Genomic DNA, 22,491 nt, shown 5'->3' with positions numbered 1-22,491 from the left:
CTGGCACCTCCCCAAAGAGGAAAGCTTGTGTTTAGTGTAATGATGAGTGTAACGTAACATAAACCATTTTAATCAGCCGTAAATCAAACACAAGTAAATTTATCGTACATCTGAATCATAAAAAATAACAAGGTTAGAATACAGTTATGATAATTATCCTATTAACCGAAGTGGAAGGATTTAAGATGCTTAACCCCTCAAAAAATGAAAAGTTCCCTACAAAAACTGCAAAACAAATCATAAATCAATGCAGACGTTATCAATTTTAATTTAGTAATGGAAAAATAGGGACTGAATTTTTGTTTTCCGGAAATTCTGCCCGACGTTTTATACTTGAAATATAATCATTACAATGTCTAATGTAATCTTGATAAAATCATCTACTAAAAAATATGTATTACACTTGATATCAATCAATATTGTTGACTCACCGAAAATGATTTACCGAAGACTGATGGATTCTAGGAATGCAAAAGTATTGTTATACATAATAGCTTGACGACGCTCTAATAAGTGGAAAGTGTAGGATTTACCAAGAAACTGATATTGTTTGCTTCAGTGCACAGCAGCTATTAAGTCGTACTTCTTCAAACTGTATTTTTACGACTGACAATATCTTGCAAATTCAAAGTCTATAATATGATCGTTCAAAATATATAGACAGAATTAAGGCTAAAAAGGATGTGTAATTTTTGACAAAATGAGTAAAAGATGGAATACCACAACGACCCACTGTATATTAAATTCGTATACGACTAAAGTATAAATGCAAAAATATAAAAGTTCACTGAACAATAATATATATGGGGTTTCTATCAAAGAGAAAAAAAGTTACATCAACAAAAGTTTTCTTTTTTTTTTAGTTTTTGTTATGCATTATTTTTAGGTTCTTTTTTCGTATACGTTTGATTTAAATCACGTTTGACGGTTTTAAGAGTGAAAACTTTTTTTTTATGTTTGAAGCCATGCCAAGAAACTGTAGTTTTTTTTAAATAATCTTATGAAAATATCGTACTTGAAGATTGGTTACATAAATTACTCTAAAAGTATAGAATAAAAAAAAATTGAAATCTGAAAATATCTGTACAAACATTGAAAAAATGTGAACATTGTAATATTGATAAACTTTACATTCCTATTTTTTTTTTAATAGTGCTTTTAAACACGCGTAACCAGATTTTCTGTCAAGATTAACTAATTTAACAATAAGCGATGCTTTAGTTTTTGGTGAACCAATTTGCTAATATAATCAGTACTGACTAGTTGACTATGCGACCCATATCAATTACGTTTGAGGCTTTAACAATATTTTCAAACTGTTTTTTCTATTTATGACTATTTTATAACAATATGAATTTCTGAAATAATAATTTCATGTGTCCAAAAACTACTTGTCACGTCTGCGCTATTACTTTGTACATCACTTTCTACGCTTAAAAAATATAGACTTAACGTTAGGAATTAAATTTGATACACCTATTCATTATACTGTTAGAGCTCAGATATATTTGTAAAATAAGAATGTCTGTATAAGAACATTATAATGTCCATTAGAGAAAACTTACAAAAGAGTTATGGTGGTCTACTGTAAAAAGGTTCTAAATAGCTTTTTGTTCTTCAAACGTTTAATTTTTTTTCAATGGACGTTTTCAGACAATTAATGCATACCGTTTAAAAAAATAATGATAGAGTCTTGAATGAGTTTTCCCGAAAACTCAAAAGTAAAAGGGTCCAACAGTTAAAAATACATTAATCGATTAATTTGACAACCACTTAAAGATATAGCATTATTATTATTATTCATAACGCAGAGAATACAGCACAAAAGAGTCTTATTCAATAATAAATTAAAAATGTATGAAAATAAAAACGCTATAAGTTAATAACCTAAGTGAATTGATTATTAAAAGGTTCCATTTTGCTTTTTATTGCTTACTCCTGTTTACCAAAAATGTAACTTATTATAATACATTAATGCCCAAGTATTTAACATTTTGAGTATCGACGCAGAGCTTAGAAGGTATTAGTTTTCGTTATGGACTTTTTAATGTCGTTATTTTTGTTTGTTAGTGTTATTTAAATTTTAATATTATTTTGCATACAAATAATAATACTGCGGTTGACAGCAATCACTAATACAGTGTTAAGCATTATTTCTATTGACAAAAAATAACATTTTATTTAAATAGAAATGTGTTTAAATATTATTACTTGCAATGTATTCGAAAAATGTTATTTTTGTTTTAAAAGTTTACCGTATTAAGTTTAGTTATTATCATTCAAAAATAAAAATACCAACTCCAGAACCTTAACAATACTGATACCAAAACACCTGTATGAAAGAATATTATTTTTTTTACCTTGTATGATAATTTACAGTTATATGTGTACCATAGAAAATAGGTTAGGCAATAGTAGTATAACATGATTAAATTAATCAAACTATGCATTTATTATTGATTATATTAAATTAATTATAAAAAAAATATTGTGTAAAATAATAATAGTATACAAATTATTTTATTGACTATCAAAAAAACCAGGATGGTAGGTAAACACTAAATATATCTAATTAAATATAAAAATTCTACTAAAACAATAATTACACAAATCAAACACCCGCAAACGGTGTAAAATATTAAAATTTCACATTACTAACTTATTGACAAATACATTTAGCGTATATAGACTAATTATCCGAATCTAGACAATAATAATTGGTAATGTATAAAATACAATAATGTAGTGTAATATACTAATACTATAGTAAATAGGTACAATTGCAGCACACCCTCGCAGCCCTGAAACAAACAAAAGTAAAATATTATTGATATGTGTTTACAATTTTATTACTAACTTCGCCTAACCTTATGTTGATTTTGTACTTTAGTTTATAACACATTTTACCAAACGGATAAAATTTTATATAATATTATTTTTTATTTAAATGGTTATTTTAATAAAATATTAGAATTTTATTTTTATTAAAAACATCCGATTACGCCATATAACAATAACTAGGGCCCGGAAATTATATAATAAGACTATTTTTACTGAATGATCCGTAAAAATTCGAACAGTTACAAATGTGAACCACATTTTAAAGATTCCAAATTCAAAAATTTCTTTTGCATTTTTAAATTTTGTTTATCTAAAAGCACCGAAAAAATAATGATAATATAAAATAATTTTTTGTTTCTTAGAAAAATAGAGAACTATATAGTAAAACATATGAAAATTAATAAAGGTTGTCAATTATTTGTTTGCATAATTTTTTTTATTTGAGTATTTTAAAAAATAAGGGTTTATTTTATATTTTAAGAAAGAATAAATATCGTATTTTATTAAAAATTCGTTTTATATAAAATAATTTTATTTAGTTTTTGTGGTTACAATTATTAATCTAAACATATTAAAAAAAAACTTAAAAACTAAAGATATATATGAAAATGATGTTAAGTGCTTTTTTGGGATTTTATAAGAGCTTATTTAGGCTATTATTATCGTATAAAGGCATGCATATTTCGGTTATATTTAACGCACAATTTTCCGGGCCCTAATAACAATAGTAAAAAATAATATATCATGCATACCCGTACTAAGCGGTGTAGAGATCATTTCCGCTGGCCAAACGCGGTGACGGTCAAGCCCGAATCGATTGCATGCGGTTGATTTGTTTTTGGAGCTTCACGTAGGTCAACTCGAGTTTTTGTTTTTTCTTGGCTATTTCGATCTCGTGCTCCTTCTTCTTGAGCCGGCTGTTCTTGGCCGCCTCGTTGTTCTTTTGCCGTTTGATATAGTAGTCCATGCTGCTGTTGCTGCTGCCACTCCCTGAATAACCGCTGGTCTTCGACGAGTTCATTTTGGACTTGGCGTTTTTCGAAAATTCAAAAATTCGCACTACCGAAGCTATATAGTTTAATATAGTGCGTTTCCGTGTGAGTAGCTGATGGTGTTTCGTCGAAGTACACTGGCAATATGTGTCGGGTGGTCGGACGTCCGTTCGGTTATATTATAGAGCGCGATGGCTCTAATGAGATATTAATAGCCTATCGACACCTGTTAATGGCACTGGCCGTCTACCTACATGTCCAACCAAATACCCTAATACCGCAATGCAAAGTGCCTTTGTGTACGATATTGAAACGAAATGATTCCAAAAATTAGGTAAACGCCAATTTTACAAATGTGTAATAGTAAAGTTAATTGCGGTTGGACTCGTTGATGTTTTCAAGGGAAAAATACATTTACAATTATTATGTGCTTACGGCGCGTGTATTCCACATATACCTGCACTAGGACCTGTATTGTACTCGGTATCCATTAATAACGTACCAATACCCTTTTACAATAATATACGTGATAATTATACAAATGTAGGTATTAACCAGCTGGCAGCTAATACGGTAAAGTAGGTTTGAACAAAATGCCTCTATAGGTATAATACTATACTATTTGCAATAAAAATTGACAAAATGTTATATATGTTATAATTTAGACATTACAGTTAAAACTACTATAGAAATTGTTAAGTTCGACTCGCTGAATAAACACTATTGTTGCTCGAGTTATAAATATTGGGGTTAAAAAATAAAAAATGAAGTTTCTGTTAAAAAAGAATTCAAGTACTTTAGGTAAATACACTACAATCTACTAAGCAATGTAGTTAACATACTATTACTACTAAAATGTATTTTACTGTTGGTTAACATACATAGTACTAACGTAATTTATTTGAATTGAATTTGTTTTTATTTGTTAAGTTTTGAATATTTTTCTCAGGTCAGTGAACTATAGTTGAATGATTTGCCTAAGGTCGATATGGTTCCTATTTATTCATACCCAGTACAGAGTGTCGTAGTGAAGTATTTATGTATTATAGTCAATCGGCCACCTAAGGTGAACGACTTACCTGTAATACTTAACCAATTAGTTCTGTATATTATGCTGATCAGCTTGTATTAAAAGTTGTGTAAGATTCTTGGAAAAATATTTTCAAAATAAAAACCCTCAAAATCTTAAATGATTTTATGGTACAATTTAATTAGCCTATTGAGTTTTTATTTATAGACAGTTTTAGTTAAAACTTAATTTTGAAAGGCTAACCCTTTTTTACAGTCATTAAAAGGATGTAAACAAAAATAAAACTTCAAACTTTTGTTTATTTAATAATAATTAATATTAATCCAATGATTTCAAATTGTGCTTGACTACAAAAAAAATCTAGTTTTGGTTCCCTACACCGCTGTCACGACGCCAATTAGCTCACTTATAATTATAATTCAAATAACATTGATAATATAATAATATATTTTAATAAATCTACCGAAGTTTTGGTCTTAATGGCGGATAATGTCATAAAACATGGTAATTGGTTTTAATTGTTTTGTCGGAAAAGGTTTTATATATTTTTTTTAAAATTGTTAGAACCTTCAATATTCCTTGCGCTAATATTCTATAATTAGCAAACATTTTTTTTAAGTAGAAATTAAGTCGTTACTGTTCTTAAAAGGGTTAAATGTATTTAAATTATTTTGCTCCTCCTCATACATATCTACAGTAAAAAACATCCAAAAAACGTAATAAATAATAAAATATGCTTTTCAAATGTCAAGATTGACAGTTAAAAACAAAAAAGTAATTGATTGGTTTCTTATCATTTAACTAAACTTACAAAACTTGTTGGCTAACATAATATCAACAGTTTTTATGCACCAATAAGCGCGTTCTTATTTTTAGTATATTATAATTTAAAATTAGGTAATAATTTTTTTCATTTGAAACCAAATTGAATATTATACAAATATACTAAATTTTAAAATCTATTTTTTATCACTTTTTTATAAGTCTAGTGTCTAATCATTCAAATTGTAATAAAGTATTGAATAACATGTCTATCCATTTAAATTAAATTAACAAAGTATATAATAGTGCAATAACTGAGAGTTTTTTAAATTTAATCACTTAACCCTGACAAAATAATGCTTCTCTAAACAATTTAAAAATTATTATAAGATAGAACGTTTTTATAACCACTCGAAGAAATAAATTATAACATAAATTTCTCTCAACATCAATATTTTATAGTTTCCTCTTTCTGTATAATATAACCTTGTTAGCTTCGCACTCGAGCAAAGTTAAAACTTTTATGTTGGGTTGTATGAAAAATAAGTTAAAAATAATTAAATTTGAAGACACCGATTTGCATTGTAATTTTGAAAATTGAATATCTAAAGTAAATATTAGTATTCTCTGTGAGTTATTAATGTACATTATATAACTTAATAAAAACAAATGACGTTTAAACGTTGTAAACGAATCTAATTTAATGAACCGTAAGATCCGCCGACGTATATTTATTTTATTATTAGGTATTCTTGTGATGTTAAATTTAATTGAAGCTAATCGTGTTCGATTTTAACACAACTTATCCAAATTCATTTGGCTCTTAATTACATTATTACAAGACGCTTTTTATAAATTATTATTTATAGTTAGTAGCACACGGATTTGTTTAGGACATTTTTGTCTACGCTTTAATTTGAATTCACTGTAATGTTATAGCGATTCTTTTTCTATCTCTCGAAATATGTCGACTTAGGTTCGTGTCACTGACAGCCTGGAAATCTTGAACTTGTCATTTGAATGATGTGCATAGTATGAATTATTCTGATGTACATTGTCAGTGTCAAAAGACTGTGAAAATGTGTGTCTATTTACCATTCTCTTCGGTTAGGTACCTACCCGATAATAGAGTGTCTAGACAGCGGACCTGCCTAAACGGTGGGGGTAAAGCATGTATACTAACATCACTGTACGCGGTACCTACATTATATTATTGTATTTTATACAATAATAATATTATTATAATGGCAATGAAGGATGTACCATATAATTGCATTAGCTCGCGCGGTTCATTGCGTTTTACCTACCCTAAGTAATTATATTATTATTATTGCAACGGTGAATTGTCAGTCTTAATAGAATTTAAATTGTTTATTTAGCATTTCTCGCAAAACGCTATTATGCTATGTATCCTATGTACATTTCATTCACTGTCATTTTCAAAACCACCTTGAGTACAAGCTATAATACAAAATATACACTATGGTGTTCAAAAACTAATTTTCTTGACAAATTTAAAAAGCTTTTACAAACTTTAAAGACCTTATTACATCAGCTTAACGTTGATATTTTAATGATACTTCCTTAAATAAACGGAAATTACATTTTACATTTTTTCTCCGAACTTTCTCCGCAGTTTTAATGTACATGTTTGAATGTTACTAATTAATTTAGTAATTAATATTTTTATTTTAATAGTTCAATGTCCGATTTACCGATTTTTAGGAACTTTAATTAGTCTTTAAAATTACCCAATGAAATCTATTTGTATTTTTATGATTATAACAAATAGGTAAGTAACACCCCAGTACAAATATGTTAACAACATAAAGCTGAAAGATAACCTTTTAATACTTCTCTATATAGACTTTTTGGAGTTTCTATTAAATTTTCGTGGTAAAATCGGTCCAAATCGGATATTAACAACATGTTCAAACCTTCAGAAGTTGGTACCTAAACTAAATGTCCAATATAACAATACACTAAAAAAATTCTATGATTAAAGTCATCAATTTTTATTTTATTACTTTATAATTAAATCATGTTAATTCAGGGAGGGAGGAATGCCACATTTTTCAAATTACTGACTCGCTGGAAAGACAAACAAAGAAGAAAAACTGAATTCCTAACGCTCAGTGCAAGAAAAGCTAATATATTTTTTTTAATTCCCTCCTACCGATATTAAAAAAAAAAACACGAAGGGGCCGTCTTCCTCCCATCCTAAACTTTAAACTTATAAACTCTGATAATTATTCAAAATTAGTTAACTATCAGTCATAACTTTAAGTAAATTATACTTAATTTAAAAAGTTAACAAAATATCTGCGTTCAAGTTTCAAAAGTTGATAGATTTCTGGAATTAACCACGAAAAATAAATTTGAATATTGTAAAATAACGTGTACTAAATAAAAATTGTCTCCGAAAAGGAAAACTACAAAATTGTAATTATTTTCCAAGAAAGAGTGTGTTATGTAACTACGTCACTTTGAATAGTAATCTGTAATAACGTATAAACATAGTGTATAGTTTGAAAACGCCTATTTTAGTTGGTAAATGAGAATAGGTTTTTTTTATTTCGAAATTGCGAAAGCGGAATGAGTAACTTGGTCTGTTTTGCGTATTACCTAAATTAAAATGATAATAACAATGAATAACAGCAGGTAATGGTATAACAGCAGAAATATCTCAACGTCCACAAGAGTATGCCTACTCTTTTTTAAACATTTCAATTGTTTAGTCACAGAATAAACCTAATCGTCTATTCTGTGGTTCAGTTTTCCAACTAGCAATTAGTTACCTACCTACGCAAATTTCATTATCATCACGAACAAAGAGAAGGTCGTGTCTTTGTTTTTATGTTAAATATTTTACTTGCAGTCGAATTCAGTTTTTTACCATGTTCTGCGTACCGTATACGCCTTACATACATTTAAATATCTTTAATTTTGCTACTAAATCAGAAATCTGTCCCCGGTTAACGCTCCTTTCTAAATTTATTGATGAGTAGACCAACAATAATCTCAATGATTTGGGCAACTGATAACAACCGATGGTGGCCTCAGTGACTCAGTGACTGTTATCAACAGGAAAACCTTGTTCATTTGTGATAACACTGTAAAAAGCAGAAGGAATAATTGATATTTGATTAATTGGACCATAAACCGATTATGACTTAGGAGTTTAAGAAAATTAATTATAACTAATAAGTATAATTGATATTCTACATTACCTTTCGATATGTTTATATTGTATTGTCTTTTTCGTGTTGGCCAATTACTTACATAATAATTTACAGTGAAAGGTTACTTTTTTATTTTTTATAACGATTATACTTAAACATTTTACTGCGCTGTATCAAATTATATTTTAATGTTTTTCTTTCTTTTTTTTTTTTATGTGTTCAGGAAAGCTGGATTCAGCAATAAAAGTTCGGCAATTCAAGCTCAAGCTAATTCAAGGTCACCACCACTTTCTATAACATCGAGTCCTGGATCCATCCAATCATCAACCAGGTATGTCTTGTGCACTTTAAATTAAACAACATTCTTATGATTTGAAAATAATGTTCATCGGGTCATTACTATAAGTTCTAGCAGTGGTGTTCATTCGGCGCCGCCAAATATGGAATCGGGCCCTGACCGTAAGCATGATGCCCCGTTAAGAACTATGTCGGCACCTGTACCTAGTGTGTCGCAACAATCATCTTCCTCTGAAGTGACAACGGATAACTCGGAAGAAACAGCTAGTACTTGTACAGTACCAGCCAACAGTGGATCGGATCAACCTAGTAGTCCTCCGTCGGAAACCGTGCATCAGCCAACCCATATACATCATCAAGCTTCGCTTCCTATTTTATCGTCCGACATGTTAAACAAACCACACACTTTTACCAGATCTACAAGCACAACGGAAGCTATTAAAAAGTAATTGAATTTATCAATTACCTAACATTCATATTTGTCACTAATTTGCATTACTATTTCGTGTTAGATTTGTCAAAAGAGAGACAGCCATGTTCTTTGGCCTAGACGAAGAATATGAAGAGACTGAAAAACTAAAGTGGTTAGACAGAAGAAAACGACTTGCCACTAGAAAATATGGAGAATTAAAACTAGAATATGCCACACCTACAACAGATATTCCTATTGCTCAAGTTTCACAGGTGATAAGCTATTTTGGTTATTGTCTGAATTTTGTTTTGTTTTTTATTTACAAAAAATATATAACGATTGTACTTTAATTTGTAGCCGGACTTACTGACGTCAAATCGTGATATTGATGAAAGAGACAGTGTTTCGCGTGTTCAACCGCTTGGAAGAAAACCTTCAGTCGCCAAACTAACATTAAGTGGAATATCTTATGTTATTTCGGTATTATATATTTGTACTCTATGAAGTGAATTCCCTTTATTATTTTGGTATTTCTTTAACTAGAAAACTTTAAGCCGTAAAAAGAAAAGGTCTGTGTCAACATCGAGTAATTGGTCAAGAAGTTACCCAACATCCGCTGTATCCGATACTTCTACAATGCCTTCGCAATTGGTTGATGATGTATGTATAATAATTAATTATCAATTACATTTAAGTTTTGGTAATCAACTTACATAAGACATGGTATTTTTTTTTTAAATTGATGGCAATTTTGTAGTTTTATTATTATTTTTTGTTTTATTACATTATTCTCAACATTCCCATGTTAAAAAATGATTTTGATAAAGAACTTAATTTAATAACTGAAATAGCTAAATTTAATGGGTATGATGCAAATATGATTTTTAGATTAGTTAACAAGCATAAATGGTCAAGGGAAGTTAAAACAGCCAGTATGCTTAGTAGGAGGGACAATGAAAAAATTATAAAATTGGGTATGGTTTATTTTCTAGGTATTTCAAGGGGGTTAACAAATATTTTTTAAAAAATACGATATACTCTAGTTGCATCAAAAAGTAATAACTTAAAATCTTTATTAGGTAGTACCAAAGATAAAATGGGGGAAGAGGAAAAATCCGGGATTTATAAAATACAATGTGAAGATTGCGATAAATGCTATGTAGGTCAGACAAAACAAAATATTGGGGTTAGGTTACAAGAACACATAAGGAACATTAAAAACCAAGAAGTACACAAATCTCCTGTTGCGGAACATTTATTGGATACTAATCACAGCATTAAATCTGTAAAATTACTAAAAAATTTAAATAACTCTAAAGAATTTAATATTAAAGAAGCAATAGAAATATTGAAAAATAGAAACAACTTTTAAACTGGGACTTAAGTCCATTACAAAACATTTTATTAAAAATTATAAAACGTGTTGACGATGAGTCAACATTTCTGTCATTTTTTAATACCTTTTCCCAAACTAAACAGATCTTTTGCTAGGCAAGGGCAGGCAATGTGTATTTAACAGTTTTGCTGAAATATTGTAATTACAATATTTGAGACTGATCTGTTTAAGGTGTTTTTTGATCGACTGTCCTCGGATAACGGCGACCAAGGAATAGAACAAGAAGTCGTAGATTCTGGTGGCAATTATGAGACCTCAATTAGACATCATTATAATAAACCACATCAAAATTTCGGAAGGTATTCCAGCTGGCAGAGAGATCCATCTCAAAGGGTAGAAGACGATCATATGCCAAACATCGGTATGAGTAGAATCTGGGGCCGAGTGTTGGATCGAGCGTTCGATAATTCTGACAGACGACAATATGGAATGGGTGTTATTGGACGATTGTGCAGGTATAATAATAGTTGTTGAAACTCAGATGTATCGCCGTAAGTTGTTTTAAATATTAATTTTTGTTTTATTGCTATTCTAGACGATCTCTCAATAAAAACGTAACCAACAGAAAAGATGTGAAACAACAGCTTGACGACTTGGAAGATCATCGTCCATTTTTCACCTATTGGGTGACTGTAGTTCAAATTTTGGTGCTATTTCTTTCAATTTTTTCTTACGGATTAGGTCCTTTTGGAATTGATTTAAGTCATCAATCCGGCGCTGTAAGTATACTGTTAGCAAGTATAAAATCATTTATTTTTTACTAAATGATAAATGAATACACAGGTCATGGTAACCAGCCTGTCAGTACAAATAATCGAGTATGTAGAGCCTTCAAATTTTTGGATTGGTCCCAGAGCCGTAAATATTGTTTTTACTTTTTTTAATCTAACCTTTTACATTTGGAAGTCTGGTGTTAAATTATTGTTTTATTACAGGCTGATTTAATACATTTAGGAGCTAAATTTGCTCCATGTATGCGTAAAGATAAAAATATAATGAAAGAAATTGAAAAATGGCGTGAAAAAGAAAGAGAAACTGCTTGTTGTATCAGAAACGATGATTCTGGATGTATTCAGGCATCAAAAGAACAATGCACAGTAAGATAATATTTATTTATTTATAACTCTACTCTTATGTTGTATAATAATATTACAATTTTTTTTTTTAAATACTATTTTAATAAGTCTAAAGTTAAAAAGCTATTTGGTGTGAATGACATTTTTTTTAGTCCTTGTGATAACATAAATTATATAGCTTTGTTTTATTCTAATAACTCAATATGAGAGGTAAAAAAATTGTATGTGAAAAAATACTTAAAAATACTGTCGTAAATATTTTAGCTTCAATGTGAAACTGAAAAGGTATTAGTATTAAGTATATATGCTCAATGGTATTAGTTTTTAAGTAAGCTGACAATTTCTTCATTCTATAATTATAATGTGATTAAAGTATAAAATTTGAAGTTTACGCCAAATAGCCTTTTAACCATTAAAGTGTTTCACTCATAAACAGTCATAATAAATATTTTATTCTATATTTAAAAATAACTAGTGTATACACTGAATATAGATTTTAAAGTAGATATAAACAAGTATTGAAATCTGATTTAAAAATTCCAATAAACTTTAAATTTAAATAATTATTTTTGTATTTATATAGTATGAGCTATAATTTTATAATTAGATACATATTTGACAACTCTTCTTTATAAATTTCCCCAAAACTATTTATTCTTACCGAATGTTTGTCTGTTTGTACTGTTCCTCATACCATCACATAAACGTCTGGTGGATTGGAGTACTGGAGGAGTTAGAGGAAGTGGAGGTGATCATGATAAACCTCCTTTGGTAAGATCTAAAGTACATTCAGTCGTTTGATGGTTGTTATTTCTTGCATTATTTGAGAATTATGCTTGTACTCTATTATTTTTATTTTTTTTAAACATACATATTATATCATTTTGTGTTGTATTTTATTTTAGTAGGTTTTTTTTATTATTATTTGTAGATTAGTATTCAATACTTTTTTTCTTATAGGTAATTTGAATGTTTTTAATTTATTTATTCTTCTATTTTGTGTTTTTATTTTATGTAGCTGAATTTTTGAAATGTTAGTTATTTAATTACATTTTTATGTGATTTCTTAGACTTCAATTTCCAAGTGGAAAAAATGGTCAGAAATTGAAGCTGGACCCGGGGGAAGAATTTCCGGTTCTGTTTGTGGTCTCGATCCAAAGTATGAATACATTGTAGTACTTTTTTTTCTTTTTTTTTTTGATATATTGAGTAATATTTTAATTTGGAATTAAATATAAATTTATGTTAGATATTGTGAAGCTCCTGCCTCGGTAGCACCGTACGAATGGCCAGATGATATAACAAAATGGCCAATATGTCGAAAAATGAGCGGTCGAGGTAGCGCACAACGACACAGCAGTTGGGGTAGCTCAGTAATCAGCCAGAAATTGACATCTGCAGAACACATGATTTGTGAAGTGATAGGTCATCCGTGCTGTATTGGTATACATGGCACTTGTCGTATAACTACTCGTGAATATTGCGATTTTGTACACGGCTATTTTCACGATGATGCTTCACTTTGTTCTCAAGTAAATAGCCTTACAATACAATGTTAAACTTAAAATAGTATAATTATTTAAATTTTACTAAACAGGTGTCATGTTTAAACGATGTATGTGGTCTTATACCATTCTTTTCTCCTGAAATACCAGATCAGTTTTACAGGCTGTGGATATCACTTTTTATACATGCCGGGTTAGTATACATTTGATGATGTCTATTTAAACTAGAAACGTTTATAGGTGTGTAAGCTTAAAAGCGTTAAGGTTTTAGGCTTAAAAAAAAAGTGACAAAATATAAATATTATTTTAAAACATATAATATGTTGAAAGAATTTTTTCTGTTATTTCAGTTTCAAATACTCATGACTTTTTTTACATTGAAATAAATTGTAGTTGTATGAATAATTCTTTTAAATTTGAGCATACTTTTTAAAAATATTTATATATTTTTTTTAATTGTATAAGAAAAAAAAAGAAAATCATATTAATTCTGAGGCAAATATAAATTAGCCGACAAAATTATTGATAACATAATATTTAAAACATTTGTTTGGGTATTCATTAATAGAAAACTTCAATTAATACCCAAAAATTGCATAAAGATTATCACAATTTAATTCAGAATACAGTTCTGATATAAATCGAGTGAAATGATTTAACTGGCAGGTTAAATGTATATAATATAAAAACAATTTTATATTTTTTACAGAATCTTGCATTTAGCGACCACAATTGTAATTCAATATTTTTTGATGCGTGATTTGGAAAAACTGACTGGTTCGTTGAGAATAGCTCTGATCTATCTGGGTTCCGGAGTTGCTGGTAATTTAGGCAGTGCAATATTTGTACCGTACCGAGCTGATGTAAGTGAATTGATTTTTAAAAATGTCTAACGTTTTAAAATTATATTTTAACTGTAACAATTTCTTTGTTTTAGGTTGGTCCAGCCGGATCACAATTCGGCCTCTTGGCGTGTCTCATTGTGGAGGTTATAAACTGTTGGCCTATGTTAAAGAGGCCCGAGCAGGCTCTCTCAAAGCTGTTAGCTATCACATTCCTATTGTTCCTGCTCGGGCTGTTGCCTTGGGTGGACAACTTCGCACACCTGTTTGGCTTCATATTCGGGTTTCTCTTGTCGTATGCATTACTGCCGTTTGTTTCTTTTGGGCCGTACGACCGGCAGAAGAAGATCTTCCTCATCTGGGTGTGTCTGTTATTGGCGTTATTCTTGTTTTTATTACTTGTGTTGTTATTCTATCTAATACCTATGTACGAATGCGAATGGTGTAGCTATTTCAATTGTGTACCCATCACCAAAGACTTTTGTGCTAATCAAAACATCAATTTTAAAAGGGACGATTATACAGTATGACAAATGTGGTGGCGACGGTACAAGACCGCGCATAAATTAGTGACTAATCAATTTGTCTCTTTAGCCAGCTCTGGCAAAGTGCACAGTGTATTTATTAAGGTTATTGTTCTCTTTTTAGTCGTAAAAAGCCGAAAGGGGTCAAATAGCCTAAATGATTTGTTTCTGACATACCGAATACCTAAACACTTGTCTGAAGATAAATTTGTGACTTATTTTTGAAACTGTGTAAAACATTATTATTAATTATTATACTGTTTATTTATGATAATGATGTTGACTGATATTAAGCGATAAATTAGCGTTAAATATTAAAGTGGTATAACCACAAAACAAATGGTTTTACTATTTACAATATAAATGATAAATAACTGTATTATGTACTCATAAACTTTCTCAATTTTTTTTTTTTTTTATTGTAAAATGTATTAATAAGATTTTGTTTTGTACAAAATATTGATCGATAACATATTTGGTGAAACTACAAAGATTACGATTACCATTTGGACCTTGTGGTTAGGCTAATTCTTTGTCAACATCGATAATATTTCATTTACAATAATTTGCTAGATATCAAAATGGTTAATACATAATTCACACTCAAGTGCAATAATATTATTTATTTATTAATTAAGCAAAAGTTGTTGAAAAAAAAAACCATTCCAGTTGTTGTACTTACCGTGATAAAAATTGTGAACTATATGTTTTAGTCGTGGCCAAATATGCATAAATGGATTATATAATATGTGCAATATTTTTCAGATAATTTGTTGTAAAATACTTTTATTCGGCTTGTATATTTTTGTGTATTTTATTGTCTACCAATTTAATAATAACAATTATTATTCCATTAATAATAAATAACACGTGTTAGGTGATAAAATAATTAACAGGTATTATTTTTATTAAATTTCAATTTCCATCAATCCGTACTAATCTATATTTATTATCTAGATCTTTGTAAATAATATTACATGTCTGTGTACTGTGAATTGCCGCGGTTGTATAGTGTTCTTTTAAAATGTCTTTAATTTCAGGGTAATCTTTACAAAGAAATAAAAATAAAACAACATGCAACAGCTGTTTCTATTTCAAAATCGGTATTTAATTGAACACTACAACAGTAGGTGCAAAGGTGATAAAATAAGTTATCAAATATTTAAGGACAATGTACACGCTGACATAATGTAATTATTACAATATAGCTCAACATTAGCTGAATTCGTTGATAAATTAATTTTTATAAAAATCATGTTTTTTTTTAGAGTCCTTTATTGTGTATTTTGTCAGTTTTTATTAGCGCATCATCGTCATCCAGTTGATAAATCTACAATTGATGATGTGATGGTACAAAAATTGTGTAATTATTGCTGCACGAATTGGTTTTTATAAAAATTAATTTATACATTCGAAATAGCTTGCTGATAGTTGCTTCCTATAATTATTAATACACGATACGATGAGACTGTTTAATCATAAAGATGTGTAAATAATACTTAGGTTAATATTTTTTTAAGAAAAAACAATTTATTTATATATATGTTTAGTTATTTATATAGTTCTGTGGTTAGGTGACCAATTATTAGTATAGGTACCTAAGTCATATTATTCTGTCCTTTTAGGAATTGTGTTGACTTATCACAGAGGCTATAATCGAACTGAATTTGTATGAAACCATAATTTGTAATAATTAACATGGAAACACCTAAATTATATATATATTTTTTAAAATTAATTTTGATGTCAAACTGAAACGAATCCGCTATGTAGTTGATTTTAAAATAAGATTTTGTGGTCATGAAAAAAATAAAAAGTATTTCCCAATAAAGTTAATTGGACAGCCTTCCAAAAATCGTTAGACGTTGACTAATCATTTATTTATGTGTTCCCAAAATGTTGGTAAAAATAGAAATTTCTATTAATTTTACCAAGTTATTATTAATTTTTTACTTTCTCGCAGTTAATAATTTAAAAAAAAAACGCTTAAATATTTATGTAACTTACATCGCTTTGCACAATAATTTAAAAAAATTAAAATGTTGACATAAGTACTTGAAAAATATATACATTTAGGTAATTACTTCTTTTAAATCCCTTTTATTTAATCACAATACCAATACTGGCTTTTATAGCGATATTTGATATAAGTTTCTTTACTGCTATTTTTTGTATATTTTATTATTTAACACCCATCGATTTTCTGGCACTAAAAATAAAGTGGAAATCCCCAAAATTTGACATTCATTTTTTTTAAATCCTAAGAACCTAACCATGGTTTTGGTTCCAACAGATTACTAGGTGATATTATATTCTCATATGACTTTCGTGTAATAATAAAAGGAAATAACGGTAAAACAGCAACAAAAATTCTTACCTGTTCCTACCTTATATTTTATTCCTATTATTATTTTTATTAGATTCGCCCCCCCCCCCCCAACATTGATGATTGATGATAGTATTAATAGTAATTATACCTATAAACAACTATTGAGTGACTAAGATTATTTTCAATTAGGTAAACACATTACAATGCATCTATAAATTATAATTAATAGATATATGATATTTTTAAATATATACATAATGAAAAATAGTTAACTATAAATATTGTATCTAATATTCAGCGTATTTGAACGGCTGAGTGGAAAAAGCTAAAATTCCAAAAATACCGCAAAAATAAACTGAAATAGCCATTTTGTAGCTGAAAGGTAAACTCATACTATGAGCGTATCCCATTTAAACTTTATAAATTATAGCTGGAATTATACAATTCCTATATAAATTATATAGGAAATAAATAGTTTTCTTAAATTTTCTGAAAGTTGAGTATTGAGGAATATTATTATCCTTTTCCCACTTAGTTTTTCATTTGGTGTTTATGTATTACGATAGTAGTAATAATAATATATTATTGTTTAAACGGCGAAGCATTGTCCTAGCGATACCTGATTATCCGTTTAACAATATTATGTTATATATTATTGTTATTAAAAATAAATAAATGAATATGCGAGTCGTGTAAATATTTTTATATATTATTGTAAATCTTCCGTATATATTATATTGTAACCTGTATAAAGACCAAATTGAAACGGTAAATTGTATATTATCTGATATTTTAAATATATATTATTATATGAATACAGAAAAACATTTAGCCCTTGTTGATTATTTTATTGTTCTTGAAGCATACAAATTTCCAGTAAACTCCTAGCGCAGCCAGCGACACTCCTGCCAAGTGTAAATCACAAGATCTGAAAAAAACGTTATAAATCAGTATAGTGGTTTATTAGTTATTACCTATATATAGTTTAGTACATGTAAACGAATTTTAAAGATCAGATTCACAACCAACTATAAAATATTTATATTTTAATTTGAGGTAAGGTTTAGACTTAAGGCTTTAGAGGGAAACTTAACACGCTATATAAATTATAAACAACCAATTTTTTTAGTATTCATTTCAAAAATGCATGGCTTTTTAACCAATCTCACTTTTTTGTTGGTGACGTAAAAATGTAATAACAACATTAACATATTGTGCTTATAAGGACGTAATCAATTTCAAAAGTAGTCTCATGTGCGGAGTGACATTAAACTAGTAATATTTTACTGTATATGTATATTGATTCTTATATAAATGGTAAAAATCATTATCTTAAATGAAATAAGAATACGGTAATACTAATAATTACTGGTTATCGTCGCCGCTTTGAAAACATCCTTGCTGGTTTTGTAATGACATGAGAACCAATAACCATTCTGGTCGAATAAAATCCACCATATTCTCCATTCCGCATACAGCAACTATAATACCATGAGTGTACAATATACATATAAAATTGAATATTATTATTCCTTTTATGCAGACTCGGGAGAGACAGGTCACAAGTTCAAACAGAATCACATAATACATTTGTATGTTACCTACTTTGTTCGATGAATAAATCTTTGTAGTCATTGAAAACATTGGAATCGCCGACTATGTACATGGCTTCGTTGAACATGGTGTTACATTTGTCCTGAGTGAATCCGTCCAGTATGATATGAACACTTGATTTGATGCAGTTCATCTATAGACAATATTAGAAATACATCATTTAAAACAACCGGCATAACGATCGGTATAAAATATGATGACGGTAATTGAGATCTGACCTTTTTCAAAATATGAATGTACAACACTTGATGGGTTAACGCGTACCCCAAAAAGTTATCTTCGAGTTCACTGCGAATGCATTTTGCAGACGGCCGGCAAGAGGTGAGCAACTCTAGAATACAAGTGTCCGATACGTTTTGAAAAAACAAGTCTTCGACAACGGACGAGTCCATGTCGGCTTCATTTATTGGTAAATGATGAGTCGAATGTATTATCTCCTTTGAAGAAGTCCAGAGCTCGGGATCGAGAATTTTTTTAGCTAAAACCAATGTCGGTTCGTTTAAGCATAACGTAAATAACACGTCTGGTTACTAAAATCCGTTTTTATGAACATATTATTCCATCGAATACGTTTTAATACAACAACACGAATTTGTTTAGTTATAATCTAATTTAAACTAATACAAATTTTTGTGTATTTTGCTATGCGTCTTTATAATAGTCTCCCCGAAGACTTACCGCTTCGCTACCGATTAAATTTATGTTGATAATATTCGATTACCTACAAAAGCATGGAAAACAGTAGAGTAATATTTAAAAAAATAGCTTCAAAATATCTGACAGGATATTAAGACTGAAGTGAAGGGGGAATATGTATAAAAAAAAAATTAAATATAAATAAATAATCAACCCGGTTTTAAGTGCTTACTAATTTTCGGTTCTGTTATATTTGTTCTGTAGAATTTCTCGTAGAGCTTATTAGTCACTTTGTTAATGGCGTACCACCTTTTCATTAGTTCGAACGATTTGCGGCTTCTCGCGGGCTTATTGACACAAGACATCAGTTGGCCTGTAAAAGTTCAAAGTAAAAGTCCGTTTATTCGACAGCTAAAATAATACATAACTTGCCAATGTAGTTAATTTCAGCAAGTATCAACACATTTGAAAGAACGCCACAGTGTGCCTATTTATTATAAAGTATAGGAAATCGTTCGATGAAACTTGTCATATCTCTAAAGTTATTATAGAGAGAGAGTTACAATGTTACATATTTATCAATGTTTAATAACAAGTATAATTCATTTATAGCTAGTATTTAGTATTTATTTTCGACTTGTACAAAACAGTCAGATCTCTTACTCGAACATGTCTCGGGAGGCGCAAGTTTCTAGGATACGACGGGCTTATGTACTTCTATAGGTTTATATTTTTTTGTGTAATACCTTTCATTATAGACACTCCGAGCATTAAGTTGGCGTTGATGACTTCGTCGTTTTCGTTTAAATAGTGAGTGATCGTTGATTCGATGGAATCCAATATTTTGCTTTGCCAATCCTGAAGGCCGATCAAGTCGTTGCCGTATGATCCGTGAGCTGTCGGGGAGCACAACAGGGTCAGACAAACGAAATACGCCCACATGATGTTGTCAACCGAGAACAGAAATGAGAATAACATGATTTTCTAGCGTCCGGAGTCTTTTATAAATTTAAAAAAAGGTCAGATTGAAACAAATGTTTATCTCGAGGGCTCTGACAGCAGGTATTAACTGCGTAATAGCCTTCAAGAGTTCACTTCAATTTCCCAAGTCCATAGATTGCCACGGGGTAGATTTAGTGTATATTTATACCGCATCTGCATGTTTTCAATAGGACGCAATTCTTTTTGTTTTTTTCATTTTACAGACACGGGTACCCAGCAACAACATTAATCTTGACATCTCGACAACGTGCTATCAAGCAAGTCATTGTGAAAGCTCAGCATAAAAAAAAAAGTCAAATTTAAAACAACACTCGACGGAGAAATCAAAAATGAGTTTTCTTTAAAAACAAGTAATTGCTTTAGATACGCCACGCAAATCGTACTCGTAGTTATTTACCTGTGAAAATTAAAAAAAATAATATACACTCAAGAAGTATACGTTTTTAGATCAGCAGCAAGTTTACTAAATAGACATCGAAGATATTGACTGAATTATAAAATAATTAACCCATTGTAATAATAAATAACCTTTGCTTTAGTAACTGTATTTTAAAATATATAATTATATAATAAACCGGTATTGTTGGTTTTTAATTCTATTGACTATTCTTCTGATTAATGTACACAATTGTGTGTGCGTTTAAAATTTTAACTAATTCGGTGGTCTATACTCTATATTATAGTAAACTGCTGACTAATGGGCATATACACTTGTATAACCACAGGGCACAGTGTCTTTTGGTTTAGTATCTATTTTAGCTAGAATGATTCTATCACTGTGTCTCTAAAATTCTCTAATTTCCCCGTCTGTAATAGCGTTCTGACATTCCAAGTTCCAATTCTTTTAATATTGTTACCTATTTTAGGGGACTATTTTACTTTCGAAGCGTTCATCTCTTTGTAAATGCTGATACCTGGGATATCCGCGAGGAACTTTAATAGCTTCCCCTTGCTTTCTGTATCCTGTGCCGTTGACGCCTGTGCATTAGATTAGCTTCTATGCTATTTTATGCACAATTCTAATCTCGCTCGTTTTTTAAATTAACAAAACTATAAAAATTAAAATACGAAAATGTTTTGCTTTGGACTTTGATCCTAATAAAATGTAAGTATGTGAGTAGGTCTTCTCGTATTTGTAGTTTATGGTGGAATTATGTAAAATAATATGTACAACAATTGACTTTTTTTTACTCTACTGTCAATGATATCAGATATGTTCAGAGTTCATCATTCGACCACAGAATGTAGATTAAAGAATCGATTGACAGAATTGATTCTACTTCATAGCCAACCACTATCTAAATAATAATAACATGCCACTTGCCAGTTAGCGTTATCACATCACTTGATGGATGTTTATCACAAAATACAAAATAGGTACATGATGAAGTAATGCAACTTTTAGTTCAGAAACTAGAGAAGACGTCTTGAAAGTTGAAACCAAGATTAAAACCTAAAATCATCGATGATAATAATTCAAACAACATCGACAGGTATAGGTGTGTTTTGAAATCGTTAAAACAAATATTGTCTATTGGGCGTTATTTAGAATACAAATTTGTTGATAAATTGTTTGTGAAAGTCAGAAAATAATCAGAGTAGATTGTAGTAATTCCAACATAAATGTGCGATAACTAATAAATGATAATACATTTTTTTGATATGTAATGATGTCGCCTGTTGGCTTTGGGTTAATATAAATGGTAATTTTATAATCGGTCGAAGTTCTTACTTCTTTGTTGGTCTTATTGACTTAGGACTTGGCCTAAGTAATAGTGGTATTTTTTTTGTAAGTGGGCCATTATTAAAATAGTTTTTTTCTAGATGAAAGTAAAATTAATAAATATTGATAATTTCATAATTCATTATATTTAATTATTTATGCAAAAATGATTTGTGTTGAAACTTATTCATTATTTATTATTCGAACAAACAATTTATTTACTATTTATAAATCAATTTTTTTACCATTTTTTCAAAGTATTATGTACACTTTGTTTAAATATAATGCGGTTTAAAATCAAACTGAAGATCACTCGACTGCGATTTAA

At 29.3% G+C, this 22,491-nt stretch overlaps 2 protein-coding genes across 3 annotated transcripts in view; one reads left to right on the top strand and one right to left on the bottom strand.

The window, feature by feature from the left end:
• The window catches only part of LOC126834360 (inactive rhomboid protein 1), a 44,243-nt gene extending 26,300 nt beyond the window's left edge, over positions 1 to 17,943 (top strand). Inside the window, exons 5-19 of one of the 2 annotated variants that reach the window (XM_050566224.1) lie at positions 9,031 to 9,138; positions 9,214 to 9,549; positions 9,617 to 9,788; positions 9,874 to 9,996; positions 10,060 to 10,176; positions 11,084 to 11,367; positions 11,448 to 11,631; positions 11,696 to 11,770; positions 11,848 to 12,009; positions 12,673 to 12,759; positions 13,059 to 13,147; positions 13,238 to 13,520; positions 13,586 to 13,686; positions 14,203 to 14,356; positions 14,431 to 17,943. In XM_050566224.1, coding sequence (XP_050422181.1) covers positions 9,031 to 9,138; positions 9,214 to 9,549; positions 9,617 to 9,788; positions 9,874 to 9,996; positions 10,060 to 10,176; positions 11,084 to 11,367; positions 11,448 to 11,631; positions 11,696 to 11,770; positions 11,848 to 12,009; positions 12,673 to 12,759; positions 13,059 to 13,147; positions 13,238 to 13,520; positions 13,586 to 13,686; positions 14,203 to 14,356; positions 14,431 to 14,865 — 2,710 coding nt within the window. In that variant the 3' untranslated portion in view covers positions 14,866 to 17,943. The remainder of the gene's footprint in view (positions 1 to 9,030; positions 9,139 to 9,213; positions 9,550 to 9,616; positions 9,789 to 9,873; positions 9,997 to 10,059; positions 10,177 to 11,083; positions 11,368 to 11,447; positions 11,632 to 11,695; positions 11,771 to 11,847; positions 12,010 to 12,672; positions 12,760 to 13,058; positions 13,148 to 13,237; positions 13,521 to 13,585; positions 13,687 to 14,202; positions 14,357 to 14,430) is intronic. The other variant, XM_050566225.1, reaches the window with a different exon arrangement.
• LOC126834361 (UPF0764 protein C16orf89 homolog) lies at positions 17,915 to 20,391 on the bottom strand. Its single transcript, XM_050566226.1, has 6 exons — positions 20,185 to 20,391; positions 19,671 to 19,811; positions 19,021 to 19,280; positions 18,794 to 18,935; positions 18,558 to 18,669; positions 17,915 to 18,116 (listed from the first exon to the last, which is right to left on the bottom strand). Exons 1-6 carry the CDS (start codon positions 20,378 to 20,380, stop codon positions 18,017 to 18,019), a joined length of 951 nt encoding a protein of 316 aa, XP_050422183.1. The 5' UTR covers positions 20,381 to 20,391; the 3' UTR covers positions 17,915 to 18,016.
• Between the last annotated feature and the right edge of the window lie 2,100 nt (positions 20,392 to 22,491).

Source organism: Adelges cooleyi, unplaced genomic scaffold (assembly GCF_023614345.1).
Source record: "Adelges cooleyi isolate 19-005CV unplaced genomic scaffold, UGA_ACOO_1.1 ACOO_flye_CR_arks_rails_tigmint_CR_PRNA_21, whole genome shotgun sequence".
Classification (NCBI taxonomy): domain Eukaryota; kingdom Metazoa; phylum Arthropoda; class Insecta; order Hemiptera; family Adelgidae; genus Adelges; species Adelges cooleyi.
Note: the sequence above shows the minus strand (reverse complement) of the source record. Positions and strands in the feature narration are given on the sequence as shown.

Excerpts from the sequence above, each read along its gene's own strand:
- LOC126834361 (XM_050566226.1), bottom strand. The coding sequence starts at position 20,380 with ATGTGGGCGTATTTCGTTTGTCTGACCCTGTTGTGCTCCCCGACAGCT. Across the intron at positions 19,812-20,184 it reads CGGAGTGTCTATAATGAAAG|GCCAACTGATGTCTTGTGTC; the intron begins GTATTACACAAA and ends GAACTTTTACAG. Across the intron at positions 19,281-19,670 it reads TATAACAGAACCGAAAATTA|CTAAAAAAATTCTCGATCCC; the intron begins GTAAGCACTTAA and ends CATTGGTTTTAG.